General features: G+C 39.3%; 2 protein-coding genes across 2 annotated transcripts; both read right to left on the reverse strand.

The window, feature by feature from the left end:
- Positions 1-161: 161 nt before the first annotated feature.
- LOC139719047 (TIP41-like protein) lies at positions 162-25,851 on the reverse strand. Its single transcript, XM_071630490.1, has 6 exons — positions 25,742-25,851; positions 22,255-22,434; positions 21,585-21,687; positions 18,878-19,009; positions 7,340-7,435; positions 162-525 (listed from the first exon to the last, which is right to left on the reverse strand). Exons 1-6 carry the CDS (start codon positions 25,849-25,851, stop codon positions 349-351), a joined length of 798 nt encoding a protein of 265 aa, XP_071486591.1. The 3' UTR covers positions 162-348.
- LOC139718976 (uncharacterized) lies at positions 12,183-16,539 on the reverse strand. The gene is made up of 4 exons (XM_071630419.1): positions 16,334-16,539; positions 14,478-14,779; positions 12,838-13,741; positions 12,183-12,450 (listed from the first exon to the last, which is right to left on the reverse strand). Exons 1-4 carry the CDS (start codon positions 16,522-16,524, stop codon positions 12,183-12,185), a joined length of 1,665 nt encoding a protein of 554 aa, XP_071486520.1. The 5' UTR covers positions 16,525-16,539.
- Positions 25,852-26,523: the final 672 nt, after the last annotated feature.

A 26,523-nucleotide genomic window follows, 5' to 3' on the forward strand; every position in this document is an offset into this window, starting at 1 on the left:
AAAAAAAAAAGAAGGAATGAAAAATTCATCTATTGCAAGTTCTAGTTTCTTTTGGCTGAGTCTGCACTGAGACAGTACACACAAGTGTTCATCTGCCACTTATCTCAGTGATAATGGAACATGTGATATCATAGACACATACAGTAGCTTCGGCGCCTTTCTCAAATCAAAATGTTTCATCAAATCCTGTTCTGCTATGCACTTTCTTTCCCCCGCTTCCTTGGTGGCGCACTGTTTTGAAGTTCTCGCATGCCCCGGAAGCCACTGGACCACTCCTGTCCGGCATTCACTGCCCGCGCTTCCGACAGACATACTGCGTCTCCACTCTGGACACGAGAGCGCGAGCCGTCATGTCAGCGTCGTCGTCTCCGTGGCGACGAACTCCAATTTCTCGCACTCCTCTCTGACAGTGTCCAGCATCTCGCTGAGTTTGACGGGATCCTGGAGCTCGTGCGGTTCCAAGCCAAGCTCCTTTACAGATTTTTCCTTGCTGCTGAACTCTCGCAGTATGTAGTTTTTACCAGCCTGGATGGTATGGGGAAGAAATAGAAATCCCGCAATGATAACAATAATAGAATAATGAGGACAGTAAAATAATAATGACAATAATAATACAGATTATTATTACATTGTACAAGTACTATAAACATGACCATCACTTTAAACTCAATATAAACTTTCTTGTTCTTCTCCTTCTCCTACAATGTATTTCTTCTTCTCATCATTATCATATTGATATCAATATCACTGTCATAAGTTTTTTTTTTTGTCTTCTCTCATGTATGTGTGTGCGTGTGTGTGTATTTGACCAATGGGAGAGTTTTAATGCGATGACATCATCATCATCTCAGGTCAAAGGCGATATTGGCAAATTACCACTTCTCTGGACCATAAAGCAAAGCTGCACACTAACCCAAATTTATCTACTGGTCCAACCTGTCTCACAGTCTGTCGGACCAGTACAAGGCTTGTAGGTTCCCAGTTTTTCCATTTTTTACTGGTCCATTCCTGAAAAGTTACTGGTCAGACAGTGATTTTTACTGGTCAGGGACCATTGCACAAGTGCCAGTGTGCAGCATTGCATATTAAGGCATGAGGAACAATTCATTCTTCTTGATTTCAATGCTGATATAGGTGTATCTGAATCACTGGCGTAGCCAGGGGGGGGGGGGGCGATGGGGGCGATCGCCCCCCCTAAGATTTGGACCGGGGATTTGGGAGGCGGAAAAAAAAAATGCGTGTATACTGTATATGAATGCACATGAAGCGGGTCTCCTTTGCAGCCTTTCATCAAATAAGATATTTTTTTAATATTTCACTCAAAGTGTGCACCAGATCGTTGAATTTCAATTCAAAATATGCAAAATCTCTCGTGCTTGGGAGGGGGATACCCCCTCCCAAACCCTCCCCCTCTGTGCCTCTTTCCCTAGCCTAGTACACTTTTTAGATTTACAAAAAATTATGAATAATTCTGAGTGCACAAGACTTATCACTTATATTCCGAAAACTCAAGGTTCCGTCATGTATAAGGGGAATTTCCCCTTTTAATCGACCCTTTCCTCCCTCAGCCCCCCCCCCATCAGTTTGTGCGTGTGTGTGTGTGTGTGTATTTCCCAAATGTTGATTCCATCAAAAATGCGTAGATGAGATATCTCAATTTCAACCTTAAAAAGGCAAAAGCTCGATCGGAAGGGAAGGGTGGGGATAACACTCGCCCACGCCTTCTCCCTGCTCCCCCGCCCCTCCCCCCCCCTTCCACCATGCATAGAAGTATAGACTGTGGCTATACCCAGATCGCTTTATTTCAATTCTAAAAACGCAAAAGCTCCGCGAGCGGGAGGAGGAATCCCCCTTCCTCTATATACATCACTAGACTTTATGCATACACACAGATGGTGCACATTAGGAATAAGAGCTAAATTCCGTGATTTTATCACTTCGATGAAAAAGTATTGCACCAAAAATTTGCAACAGATCGCTGAATTTCAGGTCTGAAAACGCAAAATCACCTTCGTGTGGGAGGGGATATGCCCCTATCTACACCCTCGTGTGCATGCTTTTTCTGTTTGACTGCTGAACAGACGGTGTTCATGATGTTCAGTGTAAGAATTAATACAAGAAGATTATTTAAATGATACCATTCTATAGGCAAATTGTTCAATAATAATATACACTAAATTATACTGCAACTTTAAACAAGTGGGACTGTTTCATCACGTTAAAACACGCAAAAACATGCATCAAATTGCACCATTTGCAACATCAAAATGCAAAAAGTTCTCACCGTGGGAGGGGGACACCCCCCTCCCACACCCTCCCCTCCCCCTTCACTCGCTCCGCTCTCTCGGGTTCAGTCGCGTTCATGATATTCAGTGAAAAGAGTTAATACAAGAAGTGTATTTAACTTATAGCATTTTATAGGCAAATTGTTCAATAATAATCTACATCAAAATAAACTGCTACCTTAAACAAGTGGGACTGTTTCACGTCGATATAACGCGCAAAAACATGCATCAAATTGCACCATTTACAACATCAAAATGCAAAAAGTTCTCACCGTGGGAGGGGGGACACCCCCCTCCCACACCCTCCCCCCCTCGCTCGCTCCACTCGCTCGGGCTCGGTCGCTTTGCTCCCCCACAGACTAACCGCCCCCCCTAAGATGAAATCCTGGCTACGCCGTTGATCTGAATTATGGAAATAAAGTGATAATTGGTGTGGAGGGTAATGGGCGATTCGTTAAGTCATGACATCATCAGCTCATCCAATATTCATGGTTGTCCTAGTTTATCCTAGTTTCATGAAAACGCAGTGAAATACAATATGAATTTCATATATTTCATATCCAGTTCCTATCTAACTTCCATCTTTCTGTTTGCATGATTCCCTTTAACCTGTTCCTTCCGCAATTCTCTAAATACAACGTACCTTTAATGCCCCAAAACGAGATTTTTTTGCCCATGGACAGAGAGCAAACAGATTGGTAATCCACCTGTGCAAAAGCAGTCAAGTGGTGCATGCATCCCCTTCCCATGGTCAACCACATGATTGTGCCCTTGAACAATAGAAATATTGCAATGTATGAATAGAGCGTGCACTGATATGGGCTCACAGGCTCTTTTGTTCTACACAAAATCAGGCATGAGAATTGCGATGACTGATCAACTTAACCCGTTCCTTACGGGAACCTGGTAAACCAGGTTCCCGTGGGAGCAACTGATATACGGGAACCTGGTTTACCAGGTTCCCAAAATGAAGACAAGAGTGCCTGCATTAGTGGCCTAAATTCATGTTTCCCTGTGTTTTAATGCTCAGAAAAGTGGGTTTGATAAAAGGATCAGAGTTTATTCTGTCAGTATTTGTTCTCTTTCTGTTTGAAAATTGTGAATTTCACAGTATTATGTACCTTTTCCTGATTTAGTTATTTGCTTGTTCTGCTGTAAACTTGTACGAACATGTTCATAGCGATCAAGGCTGAGATCAGTTAGATATGTGGGTTCGCTGACCCCAGTCACCTCATTCAGGTACCTGGTTTGGTGAAGAACAAAAGATTCTGTGAGCTCATCAGCGCATACTCTATTCATACTTCGCACCCGATCGATATCTTCATTGTTCATTGGCACATGTAGTTGACTGTGGGAAGGGGGATACAATGTACCGCTTGACTGCCTTCAGACAGCTGAATTACCAACCTGTCTGCCTCTTCGTCGACACACAAAAAGAATCTCGTTTGGGGGCATTAAAAGACGCTCAGAGAATTGCGGAAGGAACAGGTTAATGTACATGTTTATACAAGTTTTGTAGCGGAGCAAGGGCAAACTAAATCATAACAAAGGTAAAAAATACTGCACATGATTATTCATACGATTTTTCCAACAGAAAGAGAACAAGTGCTGATAGAATGGAAACTCTAACCTTTTCATCAAACCCATTTTGGAGGACTTTGTAACACAAAGAAACATGAATGTAGGCCACAAAAGCAGGCACTCGATCTTGTCTTCATCTTGGGAACCTGGTATACCAGGTTCCCGTACAGGTTCCCGTATATCAGTTGCTCCCACGGGAACCTGGTATACCAGAAATGTGGAGAGGTCTTTCAGTACAAAGCATACAAACTTCATGGATCAATGTTTACTCATCATTAGAGTAATCAGGCATATCATTATAATGGAGCTGCATAGAAAATATGTATGGAGTGGGTTGGGAAGCAGAAAGACCATTAGACTTTAGTAACAGTATGCATTCAAAATTGTGCTGACATCCTTCAACTTTACATTCAGCTGTATGGGTTGCACAAAAAAAAAATAGAAAAAAAGTTGTGTTTGTGCTATAAATATATTTCTCTTTATTGTTCTCTCTCTCTCTCTCTCTCTCTCTCTCTCTCTAATTTCTTATCATGCAAATATGCAACTTTTTGGCATATTTTGCATCTCAAAATTGTCACTTTAAAGTGGACAAATGGCTGTCACGTAAATATGCAATCTACTTTTGAAGATTTCTCTCTGTAATTGTTTCCATACATTGTATCAGTATTTGAGATGAGTTTACATGAAAAAAAGAAAAAAGAAGAAGAAATCTCTTAACCAGTACCTACTCTGGGGAATGCTATCAACCCATAATATCCTGTGGAAATAGTGGGGGGAGTTATTACCATCCTGTCATTATTAACTTGGCACACTCTAAATTCCACAGGACGTCGTATATGTTTTGGAGAAAGCTGAGCAGGAACTAATTCAGGGCAATAAAATCTTCACATTATCACTTTAAATAAACTTCCAAACAATTGCTTATTCAAGAGAGAAACACTGACTTCAATCTCCAAATGCGTTGCCAGTTTAAGAATCATCCATGCATGTATCAAGCACTGATCTCTATTGACGGAATATCTGGATATTTCATAGGTTAATCTCTTTGAAGCCACCACACCACTATCTTATCACACATATCTGCCATATTTGGTGTAAAAAGAACCTCACAACATCATAATAATGTTAAATGATGTTTGTGACAGTCTCTGTTTAAAATACATGCAGATACCCACAGAGTGTGTGTTGTAAGTTGGCCATTCGGCAGCTTCACTTCTTTGTACAACGCAAGGATGAGCAAATGAGATATCCAGATCCTATACCAATCAATGGCATCAATTCAGCCATCAAGTTCTTTCTGTGGATTGGTAATGTGTTTTCTATTAGGATTTTACTATTCATTGACAGTGTTTCAATATTTACAAAAATAAAACTCTTGCACTTGAGGTCTCTGCTGCTCATATTATTGTTTCATTTGCACAATGTTTAAAAAGTTTCTTAATATTTTTGCAAAATTTATACTTGACCCTTGAAATGGCAACACATTTCAGATAACAGTAATGAATAAATGTTTTTTTTTTAAGGATAGATTTGAGCAAATTGAGCAAGTTCAATAAACTCTTTCTAAAATCTAGAATATTGATTCCCCTACTCCATAATTTTTTTCCATGTAGCAACATAATTATATGCCTGATTGCCCCTACGTGTATATGAGTGAGTGAACATGCTACACAAGCAGATTTGTATGCTTTGTAATGAAAGATCTCTCCATGTTCAAAGTACATGCTTAGAGATATAAAGGAAGTCAAGCAAACAGAAGGGTAGCCTTTTGTCAAGGCTCTCTCGCTATCTGGTGTTATAGAATGGGTAGCGAGAATCCTGCAATCTGATTGGTCGAGAGCTATGTGTTCATTTTTACTGGCCGCACGCTGAGTCACAGTGGTAAACATGTTAACGCGCACTTAGCAAGAGTACGCGTACTTGTAACAAAGGTTCGCGCACTAAAGCAAGCGTTCGCGCACTCAGCTTGGCCATGCATCCAGTAAAACTGATGCATGGCTGGCCATGCATCCAGTAAAAACGGTAAGTACGGGTATGCATGCCCGTTTACGGCAAGCCAAAAGGAAATGCATCCAGTAATTTTGTCATCGGGTAACACAATAGAAAAATGGGTTCTTGACAAGAAAATTACCCATTCTATAAATCAGATGACGCACATGTCTTTCGTGCGTCAGTCGGAATATAGTGTGCATGCGGTAACTATGGAATTTAGCCTAAACCCACTCGGCTTCGCCTCGTGGGTTAAGCATTCCATAGTTACCTTATGCACACAATTCCGACTGACGCACTCAGACCTGTGCGTCATTTGTATAAAGAGAGCCCAGCCTAGTGGGGTTGCACAAGGGCCTTTTGAGATCTGCTTCACATCGTTTTGTTAGCCCTTTGAACTACCAACTTTTGCTCCCCGGTTTCGGAAGTAAAAGTCAACCAATCAGCGTGTCTGTCTAGATCTGCCGAAGTCCAATTTGCATATATTATGGTAAATGCACACCACAGACCTCCACGGGTGGTCAGAGATGCATACAAACAGGCCAGACAATGCAAAGAGATGGAGGAAGACGGGAGCATGCCATTTCATTGGTCGACTGGAACTCATTACCATTCAGTAGGGTTCATGTGTCATGAATGATAATGTGTGAGGCAGATCTTAAAAAGCCCTTGCGCTATCACGCTTGGCTGGGCTTGCTTCACTCATTCGTTAATACAGCGAGAGGGCCTTGAAAAAAGACTAACAGAAGGGTGAAAGTAATTTATAGCTGGCTTTAATCTCCATGTGTGCTGCCAACCAGGAATCAGTCATGTACTTTGCAATTCAGCTGTTGAGTCATTTTTGTGGGTTGGTGATGCATTTTCAGATCTTTTATTTTTTTCTGATTCAGGGTAGATATGAGCAAATCAGCTAGTTCCATCTACTTTTTCTGAAACCTAGAATATGCGGAATTGTCAATTGAATGCAATGACAAGATAACCATTTCTGTGCGAAGAGTTGATGAGTTCAATACAAGAATATTTGACATTTCTGCATCAAAGACAAGACTGATTATAAATAGACAGTACTGTAACTGACTCAAAAGAAAGGGAGCTTTCTAGTACATGTACCTTTATGTGAAACACTTATAGTAACAGTAATGTAATAAAAAGATAGGGCATCAAACAACAAAAATGTGGTTTCTGGGATTTTATAGGTTAAAAGGTTATCCCAAGATATCACTAGTTTTCTCGTCATGAGATGTTGGTTTACTGTTTATCAACACTGAAGAGAGTTTCAAGAATTGAGCATGGCATACCAGGGGGGTGCTTCATAAAGCTGTTCGTAAAGTTACGAACGACTTACGAACAACTGGTGATCAGTTCTGATGTGCTATACTTATCGGAATTTCCATAATTCAGCACGAGAACTGATTACCAGTCGCTTGTAAAGCTGTTCATAACTTTATGAACAGCTTTGAAACAGGGCCCTGTAGAGGACTCACCTCATGATAGAGCCTCGTGTCGTTGATGCGAACCATCACTCCATCCACGCGGAGAAAGAACCGGAGTAGAATAAAGAAGCTTGACTGCATGACTCTCTGAAATAAAACAGAGAGACAGACTGAAGATAAATTACACGTATATAGCAATAATGATGGTGCTGACAATATCATAGTACATACACTGTATGATCATGCGATATGTGCAATTCCAGTATTACAGACATTACATTCAGAGAAATTTTGTGACTCTCGGGGCTTATTTCAATAACTCAGCATAATCATTCTGAACCCTTTCATGGTTTATTCTAAATCGGTAATCCTGAAGTGTGAACAGTCCGAGTACTGATTTAAATCATTTGGTAGATATTACACAAAATGATTGCCACTACAGACATTACATTTTTGGGACATGATTATTTACCTCCATGTGGATATGTTGAAAACTTTATGAATTGGAGCATCATGTAAAGGTAATTTTCTTCTGAAATGAGTGCTCAGGTCCTGCTTAAGTTGTAGATTGATAGTGTACAACAGATTGAGCATTTACTCTACAGGTTCACAAATTTATGTTTTGTTACGGACATGACAACTTTGTCCATACCGCGGCGTATGTAATAGCACCTTTAAAAAGAAAAAGAAAAAGAAAGAAGAGACCTGGAATGTGGGAATCCATCTTGATCAACTACATGTTCCACATATGTATGAAATCTTTCACAAAAATGAAAATGAAGGAAAACATGAATTAAAAATGATGCTGCTGCATAATGGAAATCTACCCCTCTGACCAATCCAACTTCTATCTTATAAAGCAAGGCACTTAGTAAACACAGAAAACATAATCTTGTTACCATACAACAAAGTAAAAATGTACGTCCCAAAAATCACCAATGTCTATGTTGCAAAGTTCAATTCAGTCATAACAAATTTCAATATGTGACAGTGCACCTCAAAACGAACAAAAAGTCGTCAGACATGAATTTTCAGTTAAGGGCAGATTCTGAAAGAGCAGACTCTAAGCTTTAAAATGATGTATAACTCAATACAAATGGATCTTCCTAACCCATCTAAATAATGAAAAGAAAGTACAGTGCTGTACACACTCTGAAAAGTATTTACTGAGAAAAGAGGCTTCAAAGTTTAGGGTCTATTCAAGCGCTTAATCCCCCGCTCGGGGCTCCGTGCAATGAATGGAACAAAAAACAGGAAGCAAAACTCCCTAGCAACCACTATGAAGGGATTATCAGATTAGGCTGAAATTTTGCACAGTAATTAATGACATGCTGTTAATGCCTGGTACCAACTTTCAGTACAAGAGCATTTTCTTTTCAAAAGTTATCAGTGTTGAAAGTGAAGAGCCTTTAAGGGTTTTTAAGAATTGAAAAAGTACCTCAAAAGACATAGCTAATCACATGATTCGAGCTTGCAGAGCATGCACGGTGTTCATTGTGGCCTACTAGTATTTGTAGATGACTCACAGTATTCATTAGAAAAGTCCATGTACATTTACATGTACTGTTAACCAATGTCCTGTACCATGAGTACATGGGTACAAGAATTATTCATGTGTTCACTGAAATACACACACATGTACTGACTTTTTTTAGTTCTAGAGATATATAATTCCAGAGTTTAGTTCTCATGATAATTTTCAACTCAATTTGTGTCATATCTTGTCTCTCCCGACTCTTTCTTTCTCTCTCTCTCTCTCTCTCTCTCTCTCCCTCCCCCCCCCCCCCTCTCTCTCTCTCTTCATAGTCTTACTGGCATTTCAGTCTGTACACTGCACCATTTTTAATACAGCTACACCTTACGCTGTGCATGCCTAAACAGTGGCTGCGTCAATGAAAGGTCATGTAATAGTTGAAAGGTCATGGCAAATAGTGTGACAGATGAAAGACGATGATGAAAGTCTTGTAAATGTTGGAGATTTATTACAGAGAGGAATTATGTGGTACATGTAATGAACATTATGTCGATGTATCGGCTTAATCATCACAACAAAATTGACCAAGAAATACATACATACCCTGTATTTGTTTTCAAATTTTAATAACAAAATCCAAAAACAACGACGATGATGTAAATAAAAAAAGAGGAAGCAGCAAGATCACACCATTTCCAACATCATGATCAGCTGGGAAAAAAAAAATTGTACAATACTAGTACTCTAATCTCATTCATGTACAATAGCAGTGTACATGTAAAGATGCATGGCAAGTACAAGGAAATTATTGCATTTGAAAATTGCTAATCTTCACGAATGTACTGTACTTTACGTACTACAAAAAAGTCAAAAATTCCACTAAGATAAATACAGAAGACCTGCTTCAGAAAATAGAATGTTTATCATGTAAATGCAATGTAAACAACCCCAAAATACAGCACAACATAAAGCTGGTGTCATTCCTAAGTTGTATAGTATCTTCTAACACAAGAGAGTAAAGTTACATGTACAAGAACATGTATACTCAGTTTTGCCATTCCAAGCTTCCAAGGTCAAAGCCTAATGGCTTAAGATATATTACTGATACAATGTACATGCATACCAGACTTGCTGTACACTATGTAATTTCTTTAAATTTTCAAGCTTGAATCTCACTGGCTAAACTTCAGCATACATTGTATAGCACAGATGAATGAAACACATGAACAATGCAGCACCGGATAGAGCTTGTACTGTATACTTAGTAATTCCTTTGTACATGTACAGCTGTATGTCTTCATACTCTGAGAGTGAAGTCAAATGCCAAAGTTCCAATCTAGTTTAACAATTCCCAACTTTCCACTGAAAACAAGGTCATAACACCTAACAAAATATATGCATACAACTTGCATACCTACAGGGTTTACAGTCACGTTTGAATCTCACAAGATAAACCTCTTGTGTTAAAATGCACAAAATGTTACAAAACCTAAAGAAAGAGCATCAGAAAAAGCTGTCATAATTAATTTGAATCTCTTCATACACTCAAAATGTAGCGAAACAGCTTTATATGATGTAGTCACATGTTTAAGTCCAAACACTGTTTTGCAATTTTCAATTTTCCCGTCAAATACATGGCAAGGTCACAAGATAAACTCACAAGATAAGATTCTTGTATTATAATGAACAAACATTACAAAACCTGACAGAACGAGCACAGGATACCAGCTAGCATAACTTCTTTGAATCTCTCCACACTCTGACAGTTTTGCATCCAGATGTTCTATCGCATACGTGGCAAGGTTGTAACAGTGAACAAAATATTAAAGACATCGTCATGAGTACAGTACCGGTACCTCAAATTAAAAATGTTCAAGTTTGCATCTCACAAGATAAACTACATGTGTTATAATGCACAAATATTGCAAATCTTGAAAGAGAGTACTGTACAACTGTATCAAGAAAAGCTGGCTTAACTCGTTCGAATCTGTTTATATTCTTAGAGTTTACTTGTAGTCACATGTAAAAGTCCAAACAAAGTTTTGCAACGCCTATTAACTTTCCAACATATGCATGTCAAGGTCATAACAGCTTGCAAAATAATGATACATGTACAATTTACATGCATACCACAAATCATATTAAAACAGTCAAGTTTGAATCTCACAAGATAAATATCTTGTGTTACAATACACAAATGTTACAAAACCTGGAAGAAAAAGCTTCAGAAAGAGCTGGCATAACTTCATTGTACTGTACAAGTAATTGAGGGCATCTTTTCACACACTCTAGAATGTGTACATGTACATGTAGTCACATGTAAAAGTCCAAACACTGTTTCATAATTCGGAATTTTCCATCACATACGGTGGACGTGACGAGGTCATAACAGCTCACAAAATAATGTACCCATGTATGCATACCTCAAATTATAAACATTATTTTGAATCTCACATGATAAGCTTCTTGTGCTATAATGAACAAACCTTACAAAACTTGAATGAAAGAGCATACACTGTAGGATACTAGCTGGTGTAAATCCTTTGAATCTCTCCATACAACAGTTTCGCAATTCCCAATTTTTCCATCATATACATGGCAAGGTTGTAACAGCTAATAAAATAATGATAAATGAATATCTCCAAAATCTATCTGAAAAACTCGTACAATGTAATTCTAGTGTCAAACTCCACAAATGAAAAGTTTGGGGTTGAATACACTTAATGTTCCATACTTCAATATGACGACATAATAGCAGGTACATGTACTTGTAAACTGATTACACTATAGAATTGCAGCTATTGCACGGGTCAGTTTAACTAAGGCAAGATTTATCATAAGTGAACAGACCTCCTAACTAGTACACTTTGTACGCTAACTGTAGATGGCAAGACTTAAGTATTAAAAAAAAAAAAAAAAATGAATACGACGTGCCAGGTTCGCACAACAATTAGGTTTAAACTTTAAATGTCTATCTGTTGGCATGATGGTAAAAAATGTGAAATTTACCATTACTGTAGTAAGCAGGTTAAAAATACTATTATGCAAACAAAAATACACAAAAAGAAATGGAGTTCTGTTTTAACCAAACCATCAGTTGCTACAGTGGATGAAAATCATTGCCAGCTCTGTCTGTAGATATTCACAAGAGATAGAGGAACAAGACTTTCAAAACATTCACTCATAATAGTCATTCATGAAGGGTTCCATTTGAGACATCATTCTTCAAATAATGGATCCTCATCTATATCGGGTTTAGATGACTGCAGAGGACCACAGCACACAGAGTCACAGGTTGCCTCCATGCAGAATTCCTAGATGTTCTTGTGGAGGTACTCAATTCCAGCTTGGGCGAGACCAGGTGGGCAATCAGCCAAGGAAGCTCTGGTAATGGAATGGGGATAGGATGCTAGTGTGTCCTCATTCTTCGGTCAAGTCCTCATCCACGCTGGCCTTAGATGACTGTGGAGGAGCAGGGCACACGGTGTCACGGGTTGACGCTGTGCAGAACTCACGGATGCTCTTGTACAGGTACTCCATTCGAGCTCTGGTGAGACCAGGTGGGGGGATCGGCTCAGGAAGCTCTGCTGGTGGTACGTGGCTAACCGAACGTAGCAGCTGGATCGCTTTCTCGTTGTCGCTGGGATAGACTTTGACGAATGCGACTCCTGGGTGATCGGCATTGAACCTGAAAATAATGATGGAAAAAGAAAAATTCATTGATCACAGAGTCATGCCATCACAGAGTATACAAAAAGGAATGTGGAAAATTTAAATTATATAGTATAGAAGGGAATCATGTAAAAAAAAAGGGGGCCTATGCAAGAATTTTTTTTAAATATCTAATTTCCATAAAGACCTGTCAGAACAAAAATCTCAGTATGTTGATGATTGATGAATGGAAATCATTGAATTCTATATGCATTCATAGTAAAGTGTCATATTTTAAGTCAATTTGATCGGAGGTGCATAATTCTTTAAGAAGATTAGTTTCATTGTAATCAAGAAGTAACCATCATGGGTTTATCTGTAAATGCAATGATTTTGTAAGTGCAATTGTTACAAAATACAATACCTGACATGGTGGAACTGCTTGATCCCTGGTAGTGCTGAGAAGTAGGGGCTCAGGAAGGTCTGCCAGTCATATGTGGGAACAATGACACTGCCATCCTCCATACCGACAAGCCGTGGGATGTTGTAACCACTGACGGAGCTGTCCGACACCATATCACTGAGGTCCTGTAGACTGCTGACAAGTTGCCGCTTGTACCGATGCTTGATGAGCCCGAACCCGCGGTCCGGAGAGAACTTTGTGTGTCCGGGCACCATGAAATTTATGGAAATCTCATGATGCAGTCCACAGAGCGTGCGCCAAGCAAGATACCACATTACAAAGCGATTCTTATTTTGGCCACCACAATTGTCACAGTGAAGATGAGCTGTCCTCTCACCCATTCCATAATTCCTGAAGAAGTCGTGCAGGTAGCTGATGACAGAGTTCGACCCCTTGCAGCTTTGCATCCCTTCATCGATGAGATAGTTCACCTGTTCATTTGTTCCATCACAAACAATCCCAAACAATGCACACTTCCGCGGACACAAAAAGTAAATGGGTCCTGGCTGCATGGGATCTGAAGGAAAATGCATTTGCTGCGCATAATCAAAACTATAGTGCATGACTTCAGGGGCTGCAGGAGCTTCACCAGCTGGTTTCTGATTGACAGCGTTCTGAGCGTTGCCAACCATCTCGCGATACAGGTTCCGTTCTGCGGCGACGTGTGCAAGATGGTCCTGCTGTTTCCGAAGGCGACTGAGTTTGGTGTCCTCATCTAAGTTGGCACTGTTGTACACAGCAGCACTGTTCTGCTGGCACTGCCAGCAGAGGTCTGACTGGGGGCGTGTAGTCATCACGAACGGACAGTATTGGTCCCATAAGTTCAAGAAGGACCTGTAGCTGGCGATCCTGAAGCCGCCGAGACCTGAAAGACACACAAAAAGCAAATGAACATACATTAAATGCATATGAATATAACTTTCAATTTATAAACTACAATTCAATATGTAACAATGGGGAAAAGAATACTTGAAAAGAAACGCTTCTCTGAATTATATTCCAGTGTTACAATCTTGGATTGTTTGAGTCATTTAGTACAGTATGGTAAATGAACATTTTGTGGAAAAAATCTGAAAGAAAAAAAGAAAAGAAAAATGCCCCATACAATATACGTTGCATATTGCGCAAAGACTTTTAAGGTATTGGTAGTTACCACGCACTGATGAAACCAAAACTCAACTTTAGTGCTTCAAAATAGTTTTTAAATGTGAGTTTGGGATAGAAACAACCAACGCACATACAATGTATGAAAAACTTTGAAGCAATATAATTAATGACAAGTATTGTTGAATACACAAAATGTGAAGAATACAACATAGAGTTATAATAAAAATGTTTCTAGCCTATAATTTTCTACAGATATAGTTTAGTGGCTAATAGTGATATGTCCTTATGTCTAAGGCTTTATTACAGAATCTTTATACGGAAGGATGCTTTGTGAAATACATGTGTATTAACTGACCTACACATGTGCCTGAAATGTGATATACAATTTATCTTGAACTTTTTTAAATCACTGCTTGCAATAGTGAAGTACCAAAGGTGAACAGTACAGTAACTATTATGAATGAAATCAAGTTAAAACATAAGCTACACTGTACCTGCTGACACTCTTTCAGCATTCTGGTCACTAATGGCCTTCTTGTAGCTTCTCCATACGGACGACTTTGTAATGTTGCACGGTAGTAGCCGTATGCGGGGATCGGTGCTGTTTACCCCACTCACTCGCCCAGGAATCACCATACCCTGCTGCTCTCCATAGTTGACAATGTAGGCTATGATCCGTTGTATGTCCTCGATGCTGAGTGCCAGCTTGTTGATGCCACCTGACGCCTTTGAAGGAGGAACTGCTCCCTTTGCCAGGTACGACTTGGTTATGCTGCGCAGTTGAGTATCACCAATGCTGAGTAGAAAGAGGAAAAAGAAAACAAAGATCTTCATTAACAACTTCAGAAGACATCAGTATTTAAATCATTGCTCAAAGAATCAACACATCCGTACATCTGAAGTTTTGTATAATTACTTTGATTTGAAATTATTACAATTATTCCCCTGTAATATGGTATACAATAGTTTTGAAATAAAATTATAAAAAAAACCCTCTATACTGTATATCAACTACTAATCCATGCTCGTCACTATGCAAGCTGGTACAGCTGTATATATGGCTACACCGTAGACACAGTACATGTACTTATGTTCAACAAAAACATCAAAGTGCAGATGTTGGCAATCTTTTGTTCATTCATACTGTACAATTGTAGTGGACATACATGTAGCACTGTTTCAAAGCTGTAGAATATGACTCTTGAGAGTATAAACGCTGTATATTGCAAGTCCTAAAAGCTTCAAAGTGTTTCCTCATGGGAACAACACTTTTATGTGTTACTCCAATAACTAACATGTGAATGTTTGTGTGTATTGTACATGTACGAGAGTCAAACCCAACATTCAAAGACACTTCAACACTATTCATTAAAGGCAAATAAAATGAAGAATATCACCAGCGTGAACTGATCAACTGTACTTATGCTCTGCCTTTAAGTCTGTGGACATGATTAATTCCTTGTGTAAATATTGCAATCACGATGAAATTCATCATGTATTCAATCCATTATACTGAAGAGCATTGTTTACAATTGTACAGGTTGTACATCCTGTACATGCTCCTTTATAGCCCTAGTGAGTAGATTCTATCTAAAGTACTTGAGTATATCCTTACATCACACTGCAGCAAACAATCATTTTGACAACCTAACTGTAAATAGTGCACATATATTACACGTTTGTGGTACACTGTATTTGCACAGTCTGCTTACTTTGGATATTTTTGAAACTGTACATACATTGTAAAAGTAAAATTGCTCTATGTAACTGACAATTCAGCTAATAATCACGTATAATTTTGTACACAGTGGAGTGTTGATTGCTGCATGTATTTTACCACTCATTAACAAAATGCATCTCTTTTAACATCTAACGTTAGACCTTTCTAGAGTTCTACAGGCTACAGTTGTACTTCTTGTAGGAAGTAAAGAGAAAATGACCAAAAAACGAAAGCATAGTTGTATGTAGAATCTACATGTACCAACCAATGTATTCTACCAATCTTTTAAGTTTTAGTCACATCAGTGTGGTAATTGGAATGACTCCTGGTAGATTCTACAATAATTAATTTCAATTGAATCAGAGTACATTCTACAAGTGCTACGGTCTAAAGAAGGGGAACGTGTCATGTTTGTAGAACGTCTACAATATGTAATCTACCGTACAGTAGTGACAGTAGCTATGTAGGCATACATGTATTGTATGTAATAACAATACACAGCCCAGTCGCTGTAAGTAGCACTTTATTCGCACAGCGTACAGAACAGCGTCTGGTCGGGCTATTGTATGTGTGTGTAAGTGCGCACATTAGTACGATTATGGGTCTTGATAGGAATAGGATTCAATTTACCTATGCATGAACATGAAAGTCGGCCGGCATACTCTGAATCCCTCAACGCTGTAGAGAACACGGGCTCGCTGACGTTCTTTCTGCTCCAAACGCTTGCTGCTAACTGTCATCTTGCCGCACTGCATCACGGCACTAATTCGTCCCATGATGAACATTTTGCGGCCCTCGGTGGTAAGAGCACTGTCCACCATCTGCGCCCGAAGCTGCAGAACGAATGAAGTGTCGAACTGCTTGATGCACGGTTCCTGCCTGGTAGTACAAGTACACTTATCAAAGTTCTCAATCAGATGGAGCTCCACGTTGCTGTCCTCTGACACCCATGGTACTTCACAGGAGTCCATGATTTCTTCTACCAAGTCGGTTACAGCAGGGTTGTAGTCAGCGTTCTCTACAAGTTCAAGTTGAACAGCTTCATGTTCATTAACGTCATCATCAATGTCCATCGCCTCAGGCTCAGTGTCGTCCTCACTTTCCTCATCTTCGTAGCTGCTATCGGGGTCCTCAGCAGAGATGTCATCGCTTCCACAACGTCCAAACATTTCCGTTACCAGTGCAGAGAGATTCCTCTGGTCAGCGGGATCGAGGCTGCGCAACCCCTCGTTCAATGCCCGAGCCACCCGGGCGTCACTCAGGGCAGAGTTCGTTGCTGCAGTTCTCCTGCCCGCACCCGGCGGCGGCGGTCCACCGCACTGCGGCCGATCGTTCGGGAAAACGACCGGCATTGCTACTCAAATTGTGTCTAATTACACGAAGATTAAGAAAAAATGACTTACGTGCGAGATAATCTAAAGTAGTGATATCAACGGTAATGCTGACAGCAAAAGGCACGATGTATCAAAACACGACGTCAAAATCCAGGTACAAAAGTACCGTGTATTGACTGAGCCGATGTATGTTTTCGCGTTCGTCACGAGAAAGCGGAAATGAACATGGCGGGCAAAAGACAAAAGTACAGTTTTTTTTTACGATCAAAACTCCTCTAATTCCAAGTTATGAATTCAAATTTGTTATAATAATAACGTTTAAATAGTAATAAATTTATTTTTATTCATTTTAAACCCTTAATTGCCTTGATATTGCAATTATTATAACATCAATCTACTACATGTTAAACTGGCAACATTTCATTTCGCACGCCAGCTGATCCTTGAGAGGCGAGCTCGGAAGGCAGCCAATGAGCGCTCGAACTAGCGAAAGCCCTAGCAACGGTATTTCATTTTCGCCAGCATAGACTAGCTTAGAAAGCAGCTTTTGCTTGCTTTCTCATCACTTCTCTTCAAAATATTTTGCTGAAATCATATTCTTGAAACTTCAAGCTTCATTGTGATACCAAAATCACCCGGAAACTTGTGTTATACGATGTTCTAAATAGCTGGAATATTACGGCATTGGTTAGCTCTTCGTCCGTTCTGAAGTACGCATTCTCGCTCTCCGAGTTCACAAATCCGAGAAAGATTACGTCAGACCGAAAAAAAGTGTTCTAGAAAAACTGCAAAAAAACCACTTTCCCGTGCGTTTTATGATCCCAAACTTCGGTAGTATGTAGAAGAAAGATTGCTCTTTCAGAAAATGTAAAAAACTGAAAATTGACTTAGTTGGCATTTTTCATCTATTTTTGGTCCTCACGTAAAATCGGGTCGTGCGACTTTTTGTGCGTTTTGAGGTGCACTGTCACATATAAAGAAAAAGAACGACTAGTCCCAAGGACTTTGTTAAATGGGAGTTGCCTGTATGACACAAATGAAACATCTGGGGCATTTTTCGTCCAGGGTCTACAGGTCATATTCACGAGAGCACTACTGGTCCCCCCATAAAATCCCAGGTGGCTTTTACACTTTCCCATACACAAAACATATCTACAATAACCAATCTTACAGTCTCATATCAAGTTTGATTGAAATCCATTCCAGAAATAATCACACTATAGCATTCATAAAAGCGTTTTTGCAAATGCTGATCTGCGTAGGGTGACCTTTGACTCTCCTAAAGTGGGACTTTTGAGGGCGACACTACCAAAACCTAATATCCTCTCACACCCACAGTACAGTCTCCACATGAAATATGAAGAAAAATCTGTTCAGTAATGTACTCTAGCATGCAGCACACACACACACACACACACACACACACACTAATGGAAAATAAAAAATTCACCCATTTGCCTACAAAAGAACGCACTCTGAGGGCGCTATCACTGAAAAACAAATAGGCAGCATTAGATCTTCTACACTTCCTATCTCCATCTACCTCCATGGCACATTTGAATTAAATCCATCAAGGAATGAGGCCAGGGTTGTGTCCATGAAAAGTGTGGTATGTTGCAAAATAATGTCACTGAATTTACAGTCCTGCAGAAAAATTGTCTCCTGGTCGACATGATACTGCAGTATGTAGTAATCAACTTTTAATGGGCTTTTTTCTTTCTTTCCTCCCCTACCACCCCCCCCCCCCATCCCCTCCGCCCACACACACACATACACACACAAATCAAGTCCCACCCCCTCCACCCACACACACAAATCAAGTGAGGAAACTGATCATTACCATTTTGACACTGAGGACAGCACTTCCATTGTCTGCTAGCTCATCTTCAAAAAGAGGCATGTCTTCATAGAAGAATATCTTCTCCCGAACCTTGAGTTTCTCTATGTCTATCCTCTCCTCTGTCTTCAATACCTGCACCATGAAAATGAGAGAAGCAACAGGTCTGGTATCAAGAAAATGAAACAGTGAGAGTAAAATGAGTAAAATGAGAGAAGCAACAAGTCTGGTATCAAGAAAATGAAACAGTGAGAGTAAAATGAGTAAAATGAGAGAAGCAACAAGTCTTGTATCAAGAAAATGAAACAGTGAGAGTAAAATGAGTAAAATGAGAGAAGCAACAAGTCTTGTATCAAGAAAATGAAACAGTGAGAGTAAAATGAGTAAAATGAGAGAAGCAACAAGTCTGGTATCAAGAAAATGAGTCAGTGAAAGTAAAATGAGTAAAATGAGAGAAGCAACAAGTCTGGTATCAAGAAAATGAAACAGTGAGAGTAAAATGAGTAAAATGAGAGAAGCAACAAGTCTGGTATCAAGAAAATGAAACAGTGAGAGTAAAATGAGAGAAGCAACAAGTCTTGTATCAAGAAAATGAAACAGTGAGAGTAAAATGAGTAAAATGAGGGAAGCAACAAGTCTTGTATCAAGAAAATGAAACAGTGAGAGTAAAATGAGTAAAATGAGAGAAGCAACAAGTCTTGTATCAAGAAAATGAAACAGTGAGAGTAAAATGAGTAAAATGAGAGAAGCAACAAGTCTGGTATCAAGAAAATGAAACAGTGAGAGTAAAATGAGAGAAGCAACAAGTCTGGTATCAAGAAAATGAAATAGTGAGAGTAAAATGAGTAAAATGAGAGAAGCAACAAGTCTTGTATCAAGAAAATGAAACAGTGAGAGTAAAATGAGTAAAATGAGAGAAGCAACAAGTCTTGTATCAAGAAAATGAAACAGTGAGAGTAAAATGAGTAAAATGAAAGAAGCAACAAGTCTGGTATCAAGAAAATGAAACAGTGAGAGTAAAATGAGTAAAATGAGAGAAGCAACAAGTCTGGTATCAAGAAAATGAAATAGTGAGAGTAAAATGAGTAAAATGAGAGAAGCAACAAGTCTTGTATCAAGAAAATGAAACAGTGAGAGTAAAATGAGTAAAATGAGAGAAGCAACAAGTCTGGTATCAAGAAAATGAAACAGTGAGAGTAAAATGAGAGAAGCAACAAGTCTGGTATCAAGAAAATGAAATAGTGAGAGTAAAATGAGTAAAATGAGAGAAGCAACAAGTCTGGTATCAAGAAAATGAAACAGTGAGAGTAAAATGAGTAAAATGAGAGAAGCAACAAGTCTTGTATCAAGAAAATGAAACAGTGAGAGTAAAATGAGTAAAATGAGAGAAGCAACAAGTCTGGTATCAAGAAAATGAAACAGTGAGAGTAAAATGAGAGAAGCAACAAGTCTGGTATCAAGAAAATGAAATAGTGAGAGTAAAATGAGTAAAATGAGAGAAGCAACAAGTCTTGTATCAAGAAAATGAAACAGTGAGAGTAAAATGAGTAAAATGAGAGAAGCAACAAGTCTGGTATCAAGAAAATGAAATAGTGAGAGTAAAATGAGTAAAATGAGAGAAGCAACAAGTCTTGTATCAAGAAAATGAAACAGTGAGAGTAAAATGAGAAAAATGAGAGAAGCAACAAGTCTGGTATCAAGAAAATGAAACAGTGAGAGTAAAATGAGTAAAATGAGAGAAGCAACAAGTCTGGTATCAAGAAAATGAAATAGTGAGAGTAAAATGAATAAAATGAGAGAAGCAACAAGTCTTGTATCAAGAAAATGAAACAGTGAGAGTAAAATGAGTAAAATGAGAGAAGCAACAAGTCTGGTATCAAGAAAATGAAACAGTGAGAGTAAAATGAGAGAAGCAACAAAACTGGTATCAAGAAAATGAGTCAGTGAGAGTAAAATTTGAATGAAACATAAAAACAAAACTTTTGTTTTCATTCTTTTGTCTTGTGGACAGGTTCATTGACAACATGCAAGGAATACTTTGTCTCATGGAGTGTGCTGGACCTTTCCAGGCCTGCTGACCTCTTTGAAACCACAACATAAAACAAAATAAACAAACGAACAAAGAACATACTGATGCTCTTTATCAGAATTTTTTCATTCAAAGTTCACAACATTTGGATATCTACAATTCTACACCATGTTCAATACTGCTTTAATGAGTTGTACAAAATTAGAAAACCAAATGGTCGAGGCTGCAGCAAAATTGAACAGTGTGAAAGTCTTCCAATCTAAAAATTTCCCATGTTTTCTCATAAAATTTCAAGGTTTACTTTTCTCATTGGAAATACAGTGGTATTTATCTTTTTTACACTGTTCATACAGAGTTGCATTTGGTGTTTCACTAGCCCTGTTAAGTGGAACAAATGGAATTCCACGTGGATTTATTGCTTATTACATGGTCTAACTAGGATAAAAATCACTATGGGTCGATCTATCACACCAACTCCTAAAATTTGATGCAAGGCTCTGCCAAAATTACTGGAGTACAGATTGTATTTTCTGGTGATTATCCATGGTAAGGTGGGGGGACATGGTAAAAAGTGGCATGTGACTTTGTGATGTATCTTGACGGTTCACAAGGAGTGAAGGGGGGGGGGGGGGGGGGGACAAACAAGCTTGTATTTGTATACACACCATATTGTTGCAATACCTGTATTTGCCCACTTGGACTTGAGATGACAGACCCTGTGTAGTCTGTAGTGTAGGTCCAGTCAAATGGCTTGACAACTTTTGAGATGAATTCACAGTCACTCCTACAGAGACAAAAGAGAAAGAGAACATTTGAATTCTTACAGACCAGACTACAAGAGTCAAGTATTACTCAATGTGGAATGCGTCAATCAATTTCCACCCAGAATGAAAAAAAAAAATGCTTTCATAAAACTAAACAACAAGACAAAACAGGCACAACAATCCTCCAAAGTCTGTTCTTTGGCAATAAATAAACTTTACAATGAACATTCATTATTTGACCTTCATACAGCATGTTATTACATATAATATTGTACATTTTTGTCCAGTTCTCTTAAATTAAGTTACACCAAAAATTTGCATTTTGGCAAAAATTCAACTACAGTGGTTCTTTGAAGCTATTTGGGGGCAATGTTCTCCCTCATTTAAATGTTCTAACAGATTGTATTGTATGGGAGGGGGGGGGGGGGGGGGGGGGGGGTTAATGCACACTGGAAACAAAAAGTAACCCAACATCCCTGAAACGTACCCTGGAAGTCTGCAAATGCCCAAATACACAGGCAGTATCCCACTCAAATCCCAGTATAATGTCGCAGGAAAAAGGCCAAAGTCATGACTAAAATGATTACCTTGCCTCTCTCCAAGCGTTCGCATAGGCCACCTTCACAGGGTCATTCTTGTTGTCCACCCTCCAGAGGGCGTCGATAGTGTTAAACTCTATTCCAAAGCCGGCCGTGTGCTGAACCTTGAGCTTGTTCTCTCCAAACAGCATCTCCGGCAGCTGAGGCAGCTTGAGGTCTTCTTCATATCTATTCACAATTTAACCAAAGCATCGTGACATTAGCATTTGGAAGCATATCAGGGCAATCTGTACTCCCCGAAGACAATTACCCCCCCCCCCCCCCCCCCTGCTAAATACTGGTTAGCGCTAAGGTTAGAGTAAAGATTAGGGTTAGGGTTAGGGGTTAGAGTTTGGAATAGGGTTAGGATTAGGGTCACGAGAAGGATCTGGGGTATTTGTCCAGGGGGTAATTGCCCTAGACCCTTTGGAAAATCAGTGCGGCAAATAACGTCAGTGTCATTACACGTACACCTGAAGTACACCACACTCATACTGTCTAGTCCATCCGTCACTCACTCTCATGGGCCTATTAAATATGTTGTGCCTCTCAGTTATGTGTAAGTACATATGTTGTATGTTCTTTTATATCTTTAATACCACACTGATACAAACATATCTACAGTGTAATCACTTGACAAAATTCCAACCAAAGTTCAAAGTTCACCTAAAGTTCAAAGTAACAAAAAATTAATTTGCTTTACAGACAGTACTAACCCGGGGCGCTGAACCCACCACCAATGTGTTATAGGGTCACTGGTGTGGTTAAAGGAGACCTCCAGATGATTTTCTGATTTTTACATTTTATATATGAACAACTATAGATCAGTTATACTTAGGACAGAGTTTCAGAATTTGTAATAATTGGGATGAAGAATAAGAATATTTTTGAAATTTATAATAAATTGCAATGAACAAGGATGATGACATGGCAGGGTCACCATAAGAATGCATTGGTTGTGGCTCAAGGAAGCAGAACAAAAGAAGAAGGCATGTATATATCATACACAGGTGAATTCGCAAGCAAGCGGTATTGTAATGGAATTACTCTGCTACATTTCTGAAATATGTGAGCCTCCTATGCCATCATCCTTGTTCAGTGTGTTTTGTTTAAGGTTTTTCAAAGTATTGTTTCTGTGCGCAAGAACCCCAATAAATTCCACAAAATCTATACATGGAGCTGTTGATTTATGTACTACATGATGTGAAATTATAACAATCATCTGGAATGTCCCTTTAATATATCTGACCCTGCATCACAAAACCAACAAAAAATCGCCAGGCATGGATTTTTAGTCAAGAGCAGATTCTGAAAGAGCAGACTTACAGCCTTAAAATGATGGTAAAACCCCCAGTATTCGGTCATTTAAGCTTTTCTGCAATATTTTTAAAACTAAAATACAGTGTTATATCTACAGCAATGTATGTGAAATATATCAAATTTCTTTAGTCTCGATTTTCATTTTTTTAAATATCTCACAGAATTGCACAAAATCCCAAAATATATCACCTTTAAATTCCCCCAGAATACGGTCACGCGATATATGCGTGTACAAAGTCAATGCGTGTTCACGCTGGGATCACGGCAGCTGAAAAATGCGCCGCGCACTACCTTGTTGGCGCAAACTTGCATCAGGGACGTGGCGGATACTGGGGAATCGGCACTTGCATTCTACCCTTGTACACCGAGTCACTGCATCGGCACGTACGGAAATTTTGTTTTTCTTTTGCGTTTTTGAGGATACCATCACACTCCGAGCTTGCGATAAGTAAAAAATCCTGCAAGAGAACAGCGTATTTCTCGATTTTTAGCGCGTTTTCGGCGACCCATACTCTTAACCCGTTGAGGACGAGTCCCGAGTATACTTGGGCAGGTGTCTATGGGAAATGCATGTTGAAGCAAATTCAAACCGTCCTCAACGGGTTAAAACTAGGCTTAATCCGCGCGCGCTTTGGGAAAGTCGCGCCGATTCTGCACTTTTGACGGTGAAATTTGGGATTTTGGATGGATTTTTGGAGGGGACTAAGGGACTTTCCTGTTGTGAATGAGTGTGCAAACCTGTCTAAATATTGGAAAGAAAACGTACACTCCAGAAAAATACGAACTGAGAAAAGAGGCTCTGAAGTACAGGGTCGATTCGAGAGCTTAATCTTTACCAAACAGTGCTACAGTATACCAGCTGAGCAATCAATGGGACAAAAAACAGAATGTAAACCACCATTATACACATGTAGCAACAACAATGAATGGATTATACACTAAATCAGATTAAGCTGATAATGAGCATGCTTTAGTAACACATTCTGTCCATGATTAATGCCAACTTTCAAAGCAGTAATATTAGATCCTTTCTAAAGTTATTAGAGTTGAAAGTGAAGAGTTTGTAAAGGGTTTAAATGAAAAGGGGACTCTATAATAAGACACACATAATCACACTATTCTACAAAAAAGCATTCAAGAAAAACTAAAAAACAATTTCCGATTCCAGTTTAACATACATTGTACATGTAATGTAAAAGAAGACTTGCTCTTTCAGAAAATATGAAAAACTCAAGGTTGGCTTGGTTGACCCATTTCACCTATTTTCAGTCCTCACACAAAATTAGTGCGTGCAACTTTTTGTTGGTTCTGACTTTTGTGATGACATAATATGACAGTGTCAGTAGGCCCCTACGCGCGCTACAGTCCAGAACATCGACAATTACGTTAGGCCTACAAATTACAATTAAGTTTACAGTGTACTACTATCTAGTAAGTGTAGTACACAAGCGAAATCTGCGAACAGCTCTCTAGTTCTGTACCTCATTAACTACATGTACATCCCACTCAGGTGGCCTTCTACAGTTATACAATATAAATTTAGTTACCAGCCACTTTATCTTGCCTTTAAATAATGGAAGACGAGATTGGTAGTGTAAATCTAGCGTCTTGTGCCTACGTGTTTAATCCCATCAAACATAAATCATTTTAAAAGGAATGCCACAAGTGGGCCAGCAACCAGGTCAAATCAAGACCAACAAAGATTGTTATCATCATTCACGTCACTTTATCCAAGACCAATCCAAGGTCAAGGACAATCCCAATTTGGAACACACTGCCAGTTGAAATAAAAACTGCAACGAATATTGACACCTTTAAATCTCGTTTGTCCAAAATGAGATTTTAAAGTGCTGCAACTGTATGCATGACGGACTGCACATTTATAGCCCAGCAGCGGCGGTTGGTGCAGTACTGACAAGACAAGACAAGGCAAGCAAGCAGCGTATTAAACGCCAAGCAGCACTACAGCAGCAGCGTCGCCCGCGCCCGGGCCCCGGAGAAGGAACGGCGAAGAAATTGGGCGAGTTGCCGTTCGCGTCGGCGCAGGACCAACGTGCTTGGCCTGTAGCTGAGCTCGCCCGTCACTTCCTCGGCTCGGGGTGGTCACACATACGTTATCTCCCTGTATCCGTGCTTTCTTGTTATTAAAAAGTTATTACGTTAACCCACAACTTACCTGGCAACAGCTTCTGATTTCGAAATATGCCCTTTGATACTGGTTATGGTCCATGGTCCGAAACTGAACGTTTCTGTTTTCGGTCCACTCTTTGACTTTGGGTTTGCCATCACTAACACTGCACTGTGACTGTTTCACCGTTGGGTTGCGTTGATTACAATCCATGTATTTTACCGATTGGTTCAGCAAAAGACAGAGCCTTCGTCAGACTGCGGCTAGTCGCAGTGCATCTAGCGTGAAATTACTGTCTTATAGCAAAGTTGCCAATTTAGCATAAGTCATCTGTTTTGTTATATTTCTAAAAAAATAATTAAATACCCAGAAAAATATCAAATGAAAAACATTAAATTTAGTATTTATGCTTTTTATATGAATATCAAGTAATTTTACAAGATAAACATTAATCTAATAACCGTAATGGGTAGTGACTTGTGTGGCTGCCTGCTGCAGTCTTGTTGCTGTTGTGAACGATCAGTTGACTGTCAAATCGGCATACTGTATTCAGACTGCACGGTGGTATCGTGATCACGTTTGTTTACTATGCTGTATGGTATGCATATTGCATTTTACGCGGGAGACTAGACTCTACCTGTCAAATACTTCTGAAGACAAATAAATAGTTGCAGTTAAAATTACTATCCCAGTTTCTCACAATACGAAGGTGAGTCTGTGCACATTCTTTAGTTCAATTTTCAAGGCTGAAAATAATTGTAAATGTCGAGTTGGTCAAAGGGGTTTAAGTCGAACGTTGTATGAAGCACATGAATAATGAATGGACAGAC

This window comes from Diadema antillarum, unplaced genomic scaffold (genome assembly GCF_040938485.1).
Source record: "Diadema antillarum isolate AM-2024a unplaced genomic scaffold, OU_Dant_1.0 scf00000103, whole genome shotgun sequence".
NCBI lineage: Eukaryota > Metazoa > Echinodermata > Echinoidea > Diadematoida > Diadematidae > Diadema > Diadema antillarum.

What these genes read in the sequence shown, in the direction of transcription:
- LOC139718976 (XM_071630419.1), bottom strand. Translation starts at nt 16,524, where the DNA reads ATGGTGGACAGTGCTCTTACCACCGAGGGCCGCAAAATGTTCATCATG. An exon ending in ACTTTCATGTTCATGCATAG is followed by an intron (nt 14,780 to 16,333) that starts GTAAATTGAATC and finishes CTTTCTACTCAG; the next exon opens with CATTGGTGATACTCAACTGC. An exon ending in AAGCAGTTCCACCATGTCAG is followed by an intron (nt 12,451 to 12,837) that starts GTATTGTATTTT and finishes CATTATTTTCAG; the next exon opens with GTTCAATGCCGATCACCCAG.
- LOC139719047 (XM_071630490.1), bottom strand. Translation starts at nt 25,851, where the DNA reads ATGGCAAACCCAAAGTCAAAGAGTGGACCGAAAACAGAAACGTTCAGT. An exon ending in AAATCAGAAGCTGTTGCCAG is followed by an intron (nt 22,435 to 25,741) that starts GTAAGTTGTGGG and finishes AATTGTGAATAG; the next exon opens with ATATGAAGAAGACCTCAAGC. An exon ending in ACACGAGGCTCTATCATGAG is followed by an intron (nt 526 to 7,339) that starts GTGAGTCCTCTA and finishes CATACCATCCAG; the next exon opens with GCTGGTAAAAACTACATACT.